The following is a 16,769-nucleotide window of genomic DNA, read 5'->3' on the forward strand; positions in this document are numbered from 1 at the left end:
ACAAATAACAAGGTTATAAAAAAACGTTTTAAATAAAATGCGCCAGTGACTGCTAGACCTGTCTGCTAAAGTGCTTTCCGCTGATTACCTCTGTCTAGAACTCCAACCTTACAGTACTGGTCGTTTACATTCCTCCAAGTCTAGCCTAGTCTAGTCTGATTCCATGTGTCTGGCTGTTCACAATAATAATGTTGCAATGTAGTCTTTGGAGACTAGTATGCAGATCGCAGCATAAGATGATTTATACAGTATGCTGATTACGGATGATCAACCAGGCAAAGTATGTGTCACCGAAAATAATGTCACATCAAGTCCTTACACGTGCCTGCTGCAGGGACTAGCATGTGCAATAAGGGTTAACATTAACAGGGAACCCCCCAGTGTAATGAAGCATGACAGAGGGGAGGGATGGGGGGATTTTCATCTGGAGGACATTGTTAGAAGATCGATTCGTGCTCTACTTCCCCCAAGCACAACCCCACCCCAGTGTGGCAGGTGGACAGTGTCCCTAGGAAGAGAAAAAGGGCCAATTGTCTAATCTCCAAACTGCCACACGCCAGACCCTCTCCCCCATTGTGTGACTCCTATAGAAATGCAAACTAGCAGCGTGTGCCATTCACAATCTGCTCCACACTAACCCTATTATCTGTGCAGACTTGTGTCCCTATTAAAAAAAAACTCCTGGTGCAAGATGTATGTTTTTGCATAATGATTAAAAACTGTGCTGAATTAATCGCTTTGGAATAGATTTTTGCAAATACATTATTGCATCCCTGTATGAAGTTGCCAACAACATAGACTTTGTAAGTTTTGATCTTTACTCATCACATCCCACTTACAAGCAGCATGCACATCTAGCGGAGAACAGTAATAGCAGTTCTCTCAGCCACATTAACACCCACAGTGGGCATAGAGATGCAAAGTTTTCATTTCGTTTGATGTCCCTTCTCTTTTCTTGTAAAGATGAAATCCTCAGGCTCCAGTCTGCCTGGTAACAGCATCACAAAAGACATTAGACTTTGAGTCATTGTAAACCCCCCTCTGCGCCCACCACAGACACACTCTGCTCCACTCCACAGCCCCCCTTCCCCACGTGGACTTCTGGCACGAGCCAGAGCGTTCTGTAGTTCTATTAGCATCACAATGCCTCCCCGACAGCCAATCAGACAGGAGGAATGAAAGAAACCACGCCCACGCTTCTCGCTGTATAAATATCTGAGCTGCGTCGATAGAGCTTCACACACTTCTCTGCTACCCTTGGATTTAATACTCTTGCGAGAAACCTTTGTGGATTTTTTTGGACTCTTTGCTTGTTCCTTTGTGATACACTTAAGAATCATGACTCTGGAAGAGGTTCACGGACAGGAAACAGTTGTTGAGAGCGCTGAAAGGTAATTATCATGCAATGTTATCAATATTTGCAGTTTGTAGCATATTTGGATGTTAGGGGAATATAGCAAATGATTTCAGTTACCATTGTTTTGAAAATAGCTGTAAATGGATATTTTGTAGCCATTTGAGAAATTGTAGCACTTAAAATGCAATATGTGTAGCCGTATAGAGTGATCCTTGTTAATACACTGTCACTGCAGAAGTATTGTCAGCTCCTCTATGCGGTGACAGTGTATTAACAGCTCAAGCTGCTGTATCCATAAAAGGAGTCCTGATAGTTTGCTACTGTTTAGCAAGAATTCTTTTGCATGCATGTTTCTCATGGAGCCCGAGCCTGAACTAAATATATGTATTTTTGTCTTGTTTAGCATGCACTGCGCTGGCAAAGCCCTACATGAGCTGCTGATCTCCGCCCAGAGACAGGAGTGTCTGACCGTTGGAGTCTACGAGTCTGCCAAAGTAATGAATGTGTAAGTATCATACTCCCTTGCACAGATCCCACGCACATCCCTTACTCATGCACACACGTAACACAGTACCCACACACAGACCCACTTGTGGTTTTCTGACAGCAGAACTAACGTTTATGTTTTTTTTTTCTCCTTTACAGAGATCCAGACAATGTCACTTTCTGCATTCTGGCTGCTGATGAAATCGATGAGGGAGATATTGCCCTGCAGATTCACTTTACACTCATCCAAGCATTCTGCTGTGAAAACGATATCAATATTGTACGACTGAATGACACAGAAAAGCTGGCTGAAATCTTGGGCAGCACAGATGATTCTGGAGAACCTAAAGATCTGCATTGCATCCTTGTTACGGTAAGTTTCATGTTCCTGCTTATCTCCACTGACTTGGCTGTGTGCCCTTTGGCTGTGTGTCAACACTTTTCTCATAAGCAGTTTGCTCATGTTCTGTTCCTCTTCTTTTCTCAGAACCCTAGCGAGGATGCCTGGAAAGACCCAGCTCTGGAAAAACTTGGTCTATTCTGTGAAGAAAGCCGCAATGTTAACGACTGGGTTCCCACTATTACCCTGCCAGAGTGAAAGCCTGACTGGTGCATTAGATTGTGAAAATCTTTTTGCATTCTTATCACGGTGTTGTGCTCCTGGATGGACCAACTGCGTTCCCAAGTCTGTGGATTACGCTGGTTGAGGTCGGGATGTGTCGCCAAGACTGGCAAGATGTTGGCTCTTGTGGAGCAAAAAGAGTAAGGAGGAAACTTGACATGGACTGATCTACTTAAGGGATGGCTCAGGCCAGTGAAAAGCCTCCTACACTAATGGCACTGAATGGGCAGTCATACCGTGGAGTTGGAGTATATTGCATGTTTGCAAGCCTGGAAGGACTTTTGCAAAGTGGAAATGTTTTTTTTTCTGCATAAAATAGTTCAAGGCAGATCATGAAAGATGGGAAAACAACTTGATATGCTGAAATAAATTGGATTTTTTTGAAATGTTTGGACTGACAGTTATAAAAAAAAAAAAGGACAAAAAATTCTGGATTTGGCACTTGCAGTTTTAAACTGGAATGTGTGTGTCTCAGCCTGTGAGGCAGTGTTCTGGAATACCAATGAACTATATACTACAGAGACTTTAACTCTTTGCCAATCTCTTGGCACTATTCTAAAGGGATCATAATGATTCCACCCACCGTTCTTTCAAAGTTCAGATTATTCTGTTTGTGCTTCAATAAACAATTTGAAAATTATTTTATGTTGTCTGTTTGCTATATTTTGATACACTGCTGAGCACTAATAAAAGTGTGCAACTTGACACTAATAAACACATTATAAATGGTCATTCAAAAGTAAGACATGTCACACAAAAAAATGGGGCAAAAAAAAAATGATCCACTATACTTTGGTCTAAAATGCTGAGCAGTCTTTTATTTTTATATATATATTCACAGAAGGGGCTTGCTGCTCCAGATAAGCCGTGCCTGAGACAGCTAATGCTGCCTATTCAATCTGATAATTTGACCTCTCACCCTCCTGCAACAGCTGCTTATCGCAACAGCTTGCAAGACGGGGAGCCTGCATTTCAAATGAGTGTAATCTTCTAGTAGGAGGTCTTTAGAAAGATGTGTTTCTATATTGCTTTTAAGAGTGCAGCTGGCCATGTGTCATTCTGAAGGCTTTTCCTGCCACTGAAGCTCTAGGAGTGAAACAAAAAGTCCCCCAACCCCCTCCCCTGATGATGCACAAAGTAAAACTAAACAGTCGTCTCTCCAACGCTGTGGTATAGGTTTCAGCAATGGTCTGACCTTCTCCAAAGGGTTACTTAATGCAACATATTTCATGAATATAATAGACTATGTGCATGTGAACTCTTCCGGAATGTACTTTGTTTATAATTGCTAGTAAGATCACAACTCAAGTATGCTTTTTAAAAATTAAGTCTTTTCCAGTTCCGTGCCACCTATTGCCAAACACACTACTTATCAGTATACATCAAGGTGCCAAACATTTGGCCGTGCCTCTATTTCCAAGAACTCGGTGCTTTGCACCTTTTATGCAAGAGCATTGTGTCCTGCAAAGTAACAGAACCCTTAGTGTCTCTGCCAAGAATGCTACCAGAGTGGTAGCAACCACACAACAAGATATAGAGCTTTTGAACAGTCTTGGAACAATTGCAGGTATTATAACTGGAACATATTTTTGACCAATGAGACGTTGAGTTTGTGTACACAAGTTCTAGGAAAAGGGTCAAATTGTTCTGTTACAGGAGCAAGGAGAAACTCTTCTAAGTAGTAAATCAGTACCATACTGTTCACTGATTAAATAAGCACATACTGTGTTTGGGAGAAACTATTCAATATGCACATAATGCTCTTGCCAATCTTATTTATTTATATAATATTTTCTTAGAAGTCATGTTTTTTTTTTGCATGAGTACAGTGTATGCTAAACATGGAGAAAGGTGCAATATTTTATATCAACACTATTCCTTTTCATTTCAAAGGGTTAAATAGCCATAACTGCGCTCCTACTAGGTCAGGTCCAGCAGAGTAACACAATCTCTATTGCAGTAAATGATTTTGTGGCCCTTATTATATTGGCCATCAGGAATTTGAATAGGAGGTCTGTATTGCAAATCATCTGCACATCATTTTCATATAAATAATACATGTGGTTATACAAATGAGGGCTATTTGCATAATTGTTTTCAGTCCCCTGGAATTGTGGAAGAACCTGCTTCCATTGAAAGGCACTTTTTTTTCCACTGTAGAGACAGAGTTCTTCATAGTGTATTCAAGTGCCTCGGGGTATTCAATATGCAAATTGTCTGGAACAATGGACTGTTTAAGGACATCTTTGCTCTGTGCCTGGTACAAGCTGCAGTTCCATGTAGGAGTTAGTGTTGCTATGTAACATGTAATGACTTTACTGTTGGTAGTGGTTTAATTAATGGTGCAATAAAGTGATTTGATCACATTTAAAGTAGAGCTTCTAGTTACCATTTAATGCACTCACCTTGCTACTTAGATCAATACAGCCAGGGAGCACGTGTACTTTTATTTCCACTAATATGTCATAATGACCCATTAGCTGATAGTGATAGTTTGGTGGGTAAAAGTATACATCTATATATAGGTGATTTAGTGCTCTACAGTCATGTTATTACACTATGCATTTTATTTAGGCAGATTTAAGTGCTTATTCAATATGGTGGTCAGAGGTGTAAAACCTGTCACAAAACAATTAAACTCAATCTATTTCTCTGCAGGAGGTTTGGAAGGTGAAAATGACTTTTACCATGTTCATCTGCATAACGATATTTAGCAGTGTTTGTGTTAATTATACACCTCTGAATGTTTTCCTGTGTAGAAGAAACACTGATCAGCAAATTGAGATGTAGATTGAGTGAATGGATCAACATTGGGCATGTGTAAAACAGTCAGTGTCCAGTTTGAAGCTTTAGGTAAAATTTAATCTCACAATCAAACAACAATCCACAGCTCAGTGCAGAACAGATGGATATGGAATGGTGGATAAATGGATATAATAAAATAGTTTTCCTGACAGTAGTTAGTTTTGCCTATAACAACTTCACATGGCAAATAAATTAAAACCTCTAAATAAAATGTAGGCAACCAATAATTCTTCTTATGGTCCCACAGCAGCTAGAGAGACACCGGCAGCATAAACTTGCCCTACATTATAAGTGGGGTATCCTATCATTGTTTATTAACCTATGATAGCTAGCCGGAATGAGTCAAAAGTGTTTATTTTCTTTTCAGTTCAGTTTTACATGCCGAGTAAAGAATGCTACCAGCAATGGATTCGGTGGATACAGCAGCAGGGCACATAGAGAGTATGGCCAGTTTTCGGATTTCTTTTCAGGCCTTTGCTCTAACTATAGCTCAATAAAGCACGTTTATTTAACGATTTATTTATATAAGTAAATCTAACTTCTTGCACTGTATAAACATTTGGGGCTAGATTTACTGATGGGCGACCAGTTTTCTGCAATTTTTCCAGCGGTTTTAAACCACCAGATTTATTGAAGCCCAAACCGGCATTAAAACAGCCATAATTGACATTTCACAAAACCACCAATTTACACATCACCATCCCGATTTTTACAATGATGAACATAAAAATCGCCAAATAAATAAATAATGATTGCCCCAATAATTTAAATATCAATGGTGCTTCCTCTTATGTTCTGAATGGCAATATAACTCAAACAGCATGTTTGAGCTATCAAGCCATTCAGAAGCAGGTATTAAAACTGTCCTGTTTTTTAGATGGCGGTTTTAACCAAACTCTTTTGTCCAAACCACCAGCGTTTTACCTGTTTTCAATCCGCCATTTTTAATCGCAGCCTCAAACTGCCCTATAGTAAATGCAGCGGTTTGGACCACTAAACCGCCGGCGATGTGTGGCGAATTGTGGCGGAATTCTAGCCCTTGGACTTAAATACATTTGCGGTACCGATTACCAATGGTATACTAAGTCATAGTCACCAGCATTTTAAATATGTTTTCAGGGACACTTAGCTGCTAAGCAGATGCAACTAAGTATACTACATGTTGTACTGTCTATATGGGCCTACTGGGCATATCCAGGTTGGTGACCAAATTGCTTGCCCGTTGTTCAGGTTAAATGATTTGTTCACATGCAATAATATTAGATTGATTGGCAGATGACCAGTCACATTTGCAAATCGCTCTCCCTGATTACGATATCTGGTAGTTGTGGATCACCACACAGAGAAAGTTAAGTGTAGACTGTCAGTTCGTATTGTTTTGTGTATGGATAGCTTAGAATCTTAACACTTTTGTGACATAGTTGAAGTCAAATTATGCTGTTACAGTAACCATTCATGTATAATATATTATTTTCTGCATTTCACAAGGATCAAGCTGCTTTAATTATGGCCATCAAATAAAATAGCTGCAGTCTTATCCTGGCCACACTGGGTAACATCTTATTGGTCAGTTAGATAGCTTTCAACCAAATTGTCCCAAACTGCACAATGTGTGGCCTTCCAAAATGATTGCCTTAAACAATCAGAATCATATTGGAATTAATTAGACATATTGGAAAATAAGGTTGGCTGATCACTTCCATTCCATATCATGTTCATCATCTGGCCTAGAAGAGGTCGATGTTGTTGTCAAAAATGACCAGATATGTGCAATATGTGGACAAATTGCTCACAGATCCAGTTATTCAATGAAACTATTGAATGAAAGCAGCGTACATTTCTTAAATAAAGATAAAGCTTATCTGTCAAATGCTCTATCCAGGTAGCTTAAATATTATAATATAATAGATAATAAAATGATTATAAGTGAGAGCTGAGGATCCTGTCTGTAGTGCATCCATCGAGCATTTGACATCATCATCAGCTATTTATATTGTGCTAATTCTGCAGTGCTGTACAGAGAACTCACATCAATCCCTGCCCCATTTGAGCTATCAGTCTAAATTCCCTAACATACACAGACCGAGAGAGACTAAGGCCAATTTAATAGTGGCTAATTAACCTACCAGTATGTTTTTTTGAGGGTGGGAGGAAACCGGAGCACCTGGAGGAAACCCACGCAAACACGGGGAGAAAATACAAACTCCACACAGATAAGGCCATGGTCGGGAATTGAACTCATGAGGAGGCAGATGTGAGGCAGATGTGTTAACCACTAAGCCACCATGCTGCCCGCTTTATCTTTATTTAAAAAATGTACGCTGCTTTCCTTCAAAAGTTTAATTGATTGTACATTAATTATTACACCTATGTTTTTTGATCGTAGATTTTTCCATTACCGATGTGGATATTTAGAAGAAAGGAGCTGCATTTGCCTTTGGACTTTATTTTTTATGGTTTATATGTAGGAAATTGTTTATGAATTTAGTGTATGTAATTTGTAGCACTTGGCAAGGAAACCAAGAGATTGTATGCCATTATATATGTTTTATTGTATTAAAATGACACATTCGTTTAGGTTGATTTTTCCAGATGCAGTAATAATAGGTGCTAATCGGTATTCCGGTGCTCTGCAGGGCCATCTTAACAACATTATGGGCCCCCGGGCAAAGCAGTGCACCGGGGCTCCTACATATATATATATATATATATATATATATATATATATATATATATATATATATTTATCTATAGATATATAGATATAGATGTATAGAGATACAAATATAGATATATAGAGATAGAGATAGATAGATGTACTTGCTCAGTGACCCTTGAAGGTTTTTTATGCATGCTTTTTTTTTGCAGGATTGTTTATTCTAATTAAGAGACCTGCCTATGGGGCCCCCTTGCCCGTGGGGCCCCCGGGCACCTGCCCATCGTGCCCAATGGAGAAGATGGCCCTGGGTGCTCGGGATACCGACACCAAGTATAACTACAAAAAAAACACAACCACATTCATAACTATATAATTAAAAACCACACTTACCTTTACAGCAACGGTAAAGATTAACGAAAATAGTGGTATTCGACCGCTGCTATATCCGAACCTGCTGGATGCCGCTGCCTAATTTTGGCATCACTGAAGACGCCGACATCTATTTCAACAGGTATCTTAAGCGTTAGGGTTCGTCGGGAACTTGCCTCACGTCAAAATCACCCGCCGCCATCCACCATGTTCGGATTTAGCGGCGGTCGCATCCCACTGCTTTCAGTAATCTCCCTAGTCGCTTTACAGGTAAGGCTACATTTTAATTATATCGTTATCAATTTATTCATATTTTTTTTGTAGATATACTGGGTGTCGGTATCCACAACATTGGATTACCGTACCCACCCTTAATAACACATTGCATATCTTTAACACAATAGACTTGATTTCAACGTTGTATTAAATGTGCTTCAGAACATTACGTTGGTATGATTGGAATGCACCTTAAAGCAAATTAATGAGTCAAACACATACAATCTGCCTAACAGTCATCTTCATACCTGATCTACTGTTTGGTCTGGACAGTATGTGCGAGTAAGGCAAGTAGGGAGAATACCAGACAGCTCACAGTCTATAATAACATTGGGACATGCATTGCACGTGTCATAAAAATAGTATCTCTGGCAATGCTTGGGGAACGGCATTACTGGGGTATCAGCAACGATACCGGGTGTATTTAGCCTTCTCATCTTAGTGATCACGTTACAGCATGTCCTGATGTACAGGGTGTAAAAGTTTCTGTCCATAAACCTGTTAGGCAAGGAAAATTCTTTTTCAAGTGGATAGATAACTGGTATTTTGGGATCCCTCCCATCAGGCAGAACATTATGTATTTTTATGTACATTTTTATTTTGCAATTGTCAGCCCTTTCAAAATCATATTTTTCAATGCATGCTACAAAAGTACATTTTCCTTGAATCCAACATCTTACGGTATTTAAAGCATTATTTACTATTTCTGTGATTCACAATTAACAAATGTCCTTCTGTAGGCCAGGCAAGTCTACTGCTCCATCACAAAGCATTATATATGGTATAATGTACCCCTTACTGTGGCCTTGTACTGTGTCATGCATGTGAAACACTTCAGCAACTTCTAAAACTGGCAAAAAATTACATTAAGGAGTCCATTAGTCCTTTTAATACACAAATATAGTGTTATTTTTTGGAGACTGAGACACACAAAAAACAGACTCATACACACAGTTCTACTTATGGTGGTTGCCCACCATTGTGTTGCACCCCCTACTCCCCTGCTGCTTACCTTAGCAGCAGAGGAGTAGGGGGTTTACCTAACCGTTGACACCATAGGCCATAGTGGTAGCTGTTGTTACTGATCACTTGACCCACTGGGTACAGCACTGAGTGTCGGGATGCAGTAATTTCTTTTGAGTTGCTCACTGGTTTAGACAGCGTAGAAGATGTTCACATGCTGCCCAGATCAGGGAGATGCTTAGAAAACACTCAGTGGCGGGAATTCAGTTGGCTGCGTTACTGTAAAAAGTAATGCGGCCTGCGCACTATTACCGTTATTACGGTAGATTCAGCGCCGGCTTTTTGCTCGCAGCTCAGGGAGCAGAAAGGCGGGTTAAATTCACCATGATAACGGTAATAGATTTTACGCTGCGCTAATTCGGAGGGAATTAAATTCCCCCCAGTGGGTCATATCCTTTTGGAGGAAAATATTTTACCTAACCTGATAAGATCATTGATTTGCCCATCTACATTTTATGGTATTGAAGTTATTGTCACCCACACTCATGTCCTTTAACAATTTGTTGATTTGCATGTTCAGCTTTATGTATACTGTTAACTCTGCTATGATGTCAATCATTAGAGATGTGAATGTTCCATCAAGGAAAGTAAATTTAATTTAACACCAGTCATCCAATTGTTGGTATTTTGCCGTTCAATAGTCCTATGTACATGTTGTACTGAACTCATCAGCCCATAAAAGAAATACCAACAATGATAGGTCACTTGTGATAACATTAGCAGGAATTGTTTCATCCAGACTTATGTAACTACTATTACTGTATTACCTGGAAGAGAAGCACCACTCAGAAATCTTCTGGTGATAATAGAGTGGTGCATACATAATCCATTAATTTTTACAATCTGTTTGTTATAAGCTTGTTTATGTACAAATTACACATTTAGCCTAGGACGGCAAAAGCGACAGTGCTGTGTGATTGTGTCAGATATGACAGCATTGCACTATGACATCAGAGCTATCATATGCTCTTACCTTCTAGGAAACCAGTTATATACAAGCTCAAAGTTAACATTTGTCCTTACTGCTCAGCACTGTAGAGGTCAATGGCCCCAACTTCCATCATAGGAATTCTGTACTCTATCAGTAATCAGTAATGTATTTTTTTTTATAGACGTACAGTCTAGTAACAATGGGGCTGGTGAAGAGTGAGTACTATTTCAGCTTTTGTAGAGTATCGTACATGACATTGCTCTGTGCATCCCTGGAAAAGTTGGCGAATGCATATATAGATTTGTGTGATCCTGACACTTACGCACCCCCGTCGCCCATAGAGGAGGGAAGGTAAAAGAAAGGTGCATTCTAACATAGTCTGAGTACAGGAAGGGCGTGTTCAAGCAATTGCGAACAGATGCAGACTGGGACACAGACACATATAGGCCTATCCAAGCCATATTATTTGCCGGTGGTAAGGGTCCAAATAGCAGATGGTGGTGGTGGTGATGACAGTCCCCAGCAAGAGCGAACTGATCGTGACTGGCTGTTTGTGAATGCACACACATGAGACAGGGCGCTGTTTCTCCTGCATTATAGAGTTTTTTTTGAAGCTTTATTAATGCGTAATAATGAATACGTATTTTGCAAACATCACAAATGGTTATAAATATGGGCGCAGGTGTATGTGATGTATGGCTGGTGTAATCTGGGCTCATAAGCTACATATACTGCATATCTTGTGATAGTTGTAGCTTTGCATATGGTAGCAATTGCTGCTTTTTTAGTGAATGCAATTTGCCCCAGCGATTTGGGAAGCAGTATATGCGGTGTTTGCAGAGTGAGTGTTTTTTTATTAACATGTGCTGGTATTGGAGGGATTTAAAGTCTTAAACGGTGAGCTAAAGAACCACCACTGTGGCACTACCCCTTTCTCAGTGCATGAGTGAGTGGGACATCTTACTGGAAATGCTGTGATGTGTTTTTCTAGAAAGTGAAATAAAAGGAATATAGGAACATGCTTTTTGTCTGTTTTGTAATCTTAATTCTGTCTCGCTCTTATTACCCACAAACTCCAGTTGCGTTCATACAGTATAAAAACAAGCTGCATGGTGACATTTAATGTGAACATATTTTTTAGATCATATTTCTCGGTATTTCCTATTTGGGAAGGGAATTTAAAGTGTGTTCTAGATCTCAGGATCCTGCAAGGGAATATGAAGATTGCACAATCTATGCTATGCACGCTTTGGTCTCTTATCCAAGTTCCATTCATGCCGGAGATGTTTAACAGGGTGCCTGGTGACCAGTCGTGACACTCCCCTATACTGTATGCTTCTAAAAATAGACATCCCATGTAGCAGTGCTTCTCATCATAGTTTGTTAGGCCTTTGACGCTCAGGATCATGTGATATACATTATATTACAACTCTCTATTTTTTGTAGTGTAGGTAATATATAGATAACTTTAATCAAAGTAAATTCTGACCATAATTTAGACATAAAAATAATTTTACACAGTTTGAAAGCAAATAGAATGCCTTGCATATTAAATGCACTGCTAATATAATACTTGCCGACTCTGTGTTGTAGACCTCTGGGAGTCCCAGGAGGAGGGGGTGTGGTGAGAGGGCTGAAGGGGTGGGGTGGGGCAAATTTCGTAATTTTGGCCCAAATGGGGCCAAAATGACACAATTCGTGGTGAACCGCGTCATTGAGGTTCGTCGTTGGCAGGATGCGGGAGACCTACCCGGAATTCGGGAATCTCCTGGACATTCCAGGAGAGTAGGCACGTATGGCTAATATACCTATACTTATCATGTTTTGCTTTTTACAGGTAGGCATTAGTGATCAAAACTCTTATTAATGTGCTCCCAAATATTTACCTTACAGCTGCAGTATCCACATTTTCACCAGAAAGCACTACAACACTAATAAAAAGTATACTTATATTTAAAATTGTGGGCACAATCAGATCCACTTGAGGCTAGGGATAAGTTTAGTGAATGCACTAATTATGTCTTTACTAAGTAGGTTGTTTCTTAATGAATCATTAGAATCAGAGCTCTATTGTCTGCAAGGCAACCTAGTCTTTGTCTAAGGGCCAGATACATTTGAGGGGAACTGGGGAGTAATAGCAGAGACTGTAAGGGAGCCTGGGCAAGAGAGCAGTAACAGAGAATATAAGAAAGCAAGAGAAAGGGAGCAGTAACAGAGAATGTAAGGGAGCCTGGGAAAGAGAGCAGTAACAGCGAGTGTAAGGGAGCATGGGGAATGGAGCAGTAACAGAGAATGTAAGGGAGCATGGGGAAGGGAGCAGTAACAGAGAGTGTAAGGGAGCATGGAGAAGGGAGCAGTAAGAGAATGTAAGGGAAAAAGAGGAATGGAGGAGTAACAGAATGTAAGGGAGCAAGCGGAAGAGAGCAGTAGCAGAGAATGTATGAGAGCATGGGGAAGTGGCAGAAACAGAGAATATAAGGGAGCCTGGGGAGGGGTGCAGTAAGAGAATGCAAGGGAGCATGGTGAAGGGAGCAGTAACAGAGAGTGTAAGGGAGCATGGTGAAGGGAGCAGTAACAGAGAGTGTAAGGGAACAGTAACAGATAATGTAAGGGAGCATGGGGAAGGGAGCAGTAACATAATGTAAACGGAATCGGGGAAGGTGAGCAATAAGAGAATGTAAGGGAGCCTGGGGAGTGGTGCAGTAAGAGAATGTAAGGGAGCATGGAGAAGGGAGCAGTAACATAGAATGTAAAGGAGCAAGGGGAAGAGAGCAGTAACAGAGAATGTATGGGAGCATGGGGAAGGGAGAAGTAACAGAGAATGTAAGAGAGCATGGGGTGGGAGCACTAACAGAGAATGTATGGCAGCATGGGGAAGGGAGCAGTAACAGAGAATGTATGACAGCATGGGGTGGGAGCAGGAACAGAGAATGTAAGAGAGCATGGGGAAGGCTGCAGAAACAAAGAATGTGAGGGAGCCTATGGAGGCGTGCAGTAAGAGAATGTAAGGGAGCATGGGGAAGGGAGAAGTAACAGAGAATGTAAGGGAGGCAGGGGAGGTGAGCAGTAAGAGAATGTAAGGGAACATGAGGAATGGAGGAGTAACAGAATGTAAGGGAGCAAGGGGAAGAGAGCAGTAGCAGAGAATGTAAGGTAGCCTGGGGAGGGAAGCAGTAACAGAGAATGTATGGGTCATGGGGAAGGCTGCAGAAACAAAGAATGTGAGGGAGCCTGGGGAGGGTTGCAGTAAGAGAATGTAAGGGAGCATGGGGAAGGGAGCAGTAACAGGGAATGTCAGAGAGCATGGGGTGGGAGCACTAACAGAGAATGTATGGCAGCATGGGGAAGGGAGCAGTAACAGAGAATGTAAGGCAGCATGGGGTGGGAGCAGGATCAGAGAATGTATGGGAGCATGGGGAAGGCTGCAGAAACAAAGAATGTGAGGGAGCCTGGGGAGGCATGCAGTAAGAGAATGTAAGAGAGCATGGGGAAGAGAGCAGTAACAGGGAATGTAAGGGAGCATGGAGATGGGAGCAGTAACAGAGAATGTATGGGAGCATGGGGAAGGCTGCAGAAACAAAGAATGTGAGGGAGCCTGGGGAGGCGTGCAGTAAGAGAATGTAAGAGAGCATGGGGAAGGGAGCAGTAACAGGGACTGTAAGGGAGCATGGGGTGGGAGTAGTAACAGAGTATGTATGGCAGCATGGGGAAGGGAGCAGTAACAGAGAATGTAAGGGAGCAAGGGGAAGGGAGCAGTAACAGAGAATGTAAGCTTGTCTGAAAAGGTGGGTTTTCAGAGAACACTTGAAGGTTTGAAGACTAGAGGAAAGTCTTTTTGTGCGGGGAGGGAATTCCACAATGTGGGTGCAGCTGTAAATAGTTCTGCAACTGGCTATGAGAGCATGTGAAACTTATTGTTTCTGGTTTCTGGAACCCTACCTGCTGGGAAAAAATTGTAGCATTCACCAATTAAAAGCCAAAGCTACAATTAGTACCTGTTCTCAAGGTGAGATAAAACCAAGAAATTAATATTTATGAAAGTCACGTAGTCCCCTGAACTTCAAATGCACAATGTCTTTTCTAGTTTCTTTATGCAATATGTTTCTGCAACAAAATCTGCCACCAGGAATCATGTTATGGAATTATTTACTGTAACAACTTCCTTTTTCATTTCATAAGAAACAGGCAGACAAACGTAAGTAGAGTTGAGTAACGGCAAAATCTACTATTGCTATGTCTATAATTACATCCTTTGTTTTACTAGATTGAGTCCTCTGTAGAGGAGACACTGAGGAGATGCAAGTATTAGATGAGTGTTACATCCTCCCCAGCTGCTGAACCCCCCTCTAGTTTGGGGAGTTTATATATCCCAGGATGCAGCAACAAATTAAATTATTACATCCACCATCAGAATGACCTGGAAGACTTTTAAGATTACAGATTTCAAAAATGATTTTTCTGTACAGTTTTGTCATATGATCCACCTCTAATTCCCTGTGAGGAATTTCCAACCCAACAAACATTTCTCAAAATAGAAACTGAGCTAAAGTAGGCATTTCACATGGCTCCCATCCAATCTCACTGCTGCCCTTACTAAAATACCACAAAACATATCTTACAGAGCACAGAAAATGTTTGAAAATGGTTCAGTCCCACAAGACAAGCAGTTAACTTTACCTCCCAAAGACAGGGCTATGAAAGGAAAATATTCTAAAAATGTTAGTGTCCACAGTTTGCGTTACAGTGGCCTGCTTTTTTGCATAGCTACACTATAGGACTCTACAAAAGAAAGAAATGGTTGTCATTTATTCTGGACTTCCTGATTGTAATTGGGTTATATACTTGGGGACATATGCACATGATAAATCAAGCTTATATTTTCATCGAAGTGAGAGTGGCTCTATTGTATTTTAGTTGTTCAACTGGCTTGTAGTTCCATTATGGCAACAAAAGTCTTTTCAATGGCCCCACACCACACCAACTTTTCATGCTTGCCTACCCTACCCCCACTGAGGGCATCGTTGTCCACTCCTTCTACTTCCTCGGGCCACCACATCCTCTCATGTCCCATTTGCACTTACTATATCTCATTACATCCTCCCTATAGAATGTAAGCTCTCACGAGCAGGGTCCTCTCTACCCTATGTCTCATGTCTGGCCACCTCAAACTTGATGTGTATGAGGTGGACTGATGTCATGTCTAACTGCATTTCTGATGTTTGTTTACTCACACGCATGGAATTTGTACCTATCTGTGCTAGCTGTAATTGTCTGCTCACGACTGTCCATGTATGTGTTATGTTCAATTGTATTCATATATCTGTTATCATGTTTATTGCTTTCAGATATGTCATATGTGTACGATGATTGACCGGTTTAACGGAATCTGTGACACCCTATAAATAAACATTGATGATGATGGTGAAATCTATAGAGTTTTGTGGAGAAGTGTAAAAATGAGATTTAATTTCTGCCAAGTTCGTTTATTGGAAGAAGATAGAGGGGTGGAGAGGTCCAATTTTAAGAGGCATTCCTTGCTTTTCAGAAGAGCACAAAGGAATGTTTACTCCTTAAACCACTTGAGTTTTTCTCAATCTCTGTGCTGGCAGAGCTTGGGTCTTTCCTATACTTTTAATAAGGCGTCTTTTGCATTATCTAGTTACATGGTCGAGAAGTGCTTTTCTAAGCTTGCTTTGTCCAAAATAATAAAAAATAAGACTCAAACGCACAAAAGTGATATCTGTAATAAAGAATGTAGTATGCACTGAACCCAGATTAGATTGAAACTGATCAAACCTACCTTAACATATAATTTAATATATAATAGAAAATAATACGCATAGCTGGACCATCCATTAGGCAACCTAGGCTCCCGCTTAGGTCCGAGTGGGCACAGAGGGCCCCAGAGTACCCAAACCGTTTTATATGTGGGGCTTTTTTGACATAAGGAGGGGGAGAAGGAGACACAAACTGGTATCTTGCCTAGGGCCTATGGGTCTTAATCAGGTTCTGATATTGTAACTACACATTTCTATGTAATATAACATAATGAATGAGGTCTGACATCAACACTCTACAATGATAAAATTATATTACGCATTAATCTCTTCTCTTGCTAAAGGGGTGATCCTATTATCTGGTCTTTTTTCTTCCTTGTAAGTTGTGCATTCTTGCACATTCCATGATGGAAAATATATTCACAATGAGTCGTGCGAGAAATAGCTGCAGATTGGCAGAAGTA

At 40.6% G+C, this 16,769-nt stretch overlaps 1 protein-coding gene across 1 annotated transcript; it reads left to right on the plus strand.

Moving 5' to 3' along the window:
- The first annotated feature begins 1,227 nt into the window (after nt 1-1,227).
- GADD45G (growth arrest and DNA damage inducible gamma) lies at nt 1,228-3,105 on the plus strand. The gene is made up of 4 exons (XM_075211137.1): nt 1,228-1,391; nt 1,761-1,862; nt 2,003-2,216; nt 2,331-3,105. The coding sequence occupies exons 1-4, from the start codon at nt 1,339-1,341 to the stop codon at nt 2,439-2,441; spliced, it is 480 nt and encodes a 159-aa protein (XP_075067238.1). The 5' UTR covers nt 1,228-1,338; the 3' UTR covers nt 2,442-3,105.
- Nucleotides 3,106-16,769: the final 13,664 nt, after the last annotated feature.

The sequence above is a fragment of the Mixophyes fleayi genome, chromosome 1 (genome assembly GCF_038048845.1).
Source record: "Mixophyes fleayi isolate aMixFle1 chromosome 1, aMixFle1.hap1, whole genome shotgun sequence".
Taxonomy (NCBI): domain Eukaryota; kingdom Metazoa; phylum Chordata; class Amphibia; order Anura; family Limnodynastidae; genus Mixophyes; species Mixophyes fleayi.

What these genes read in the sequence shown, in the direction of transcription:
- GADD45G (XM_075211137.1), top strand. Translation starts at nt 1,339, where the DNA reads ATGACTCTGGAAGAGGTTCACGGACAGGAAACAGTTGTTGAGAGCGCT. An exon ending in GTTGTTGAGAGCGCTGAAAG is followed by an intron (nt 1,392 to 1,760) that starts GTAATTATCATG and finishes TGTCTTGTTTAG; the next exon opens with CATGCACTGCGCTGGCAAAG. An exon ending in TCTGCCAAAGTAATGAATGT is followed by an intron (nt 1,863 to 2,002) that starts GTAAGTATCATA and finishes TCTCCTTTACAG; the next exon opens with AGATCCAGACAATGTCACTT.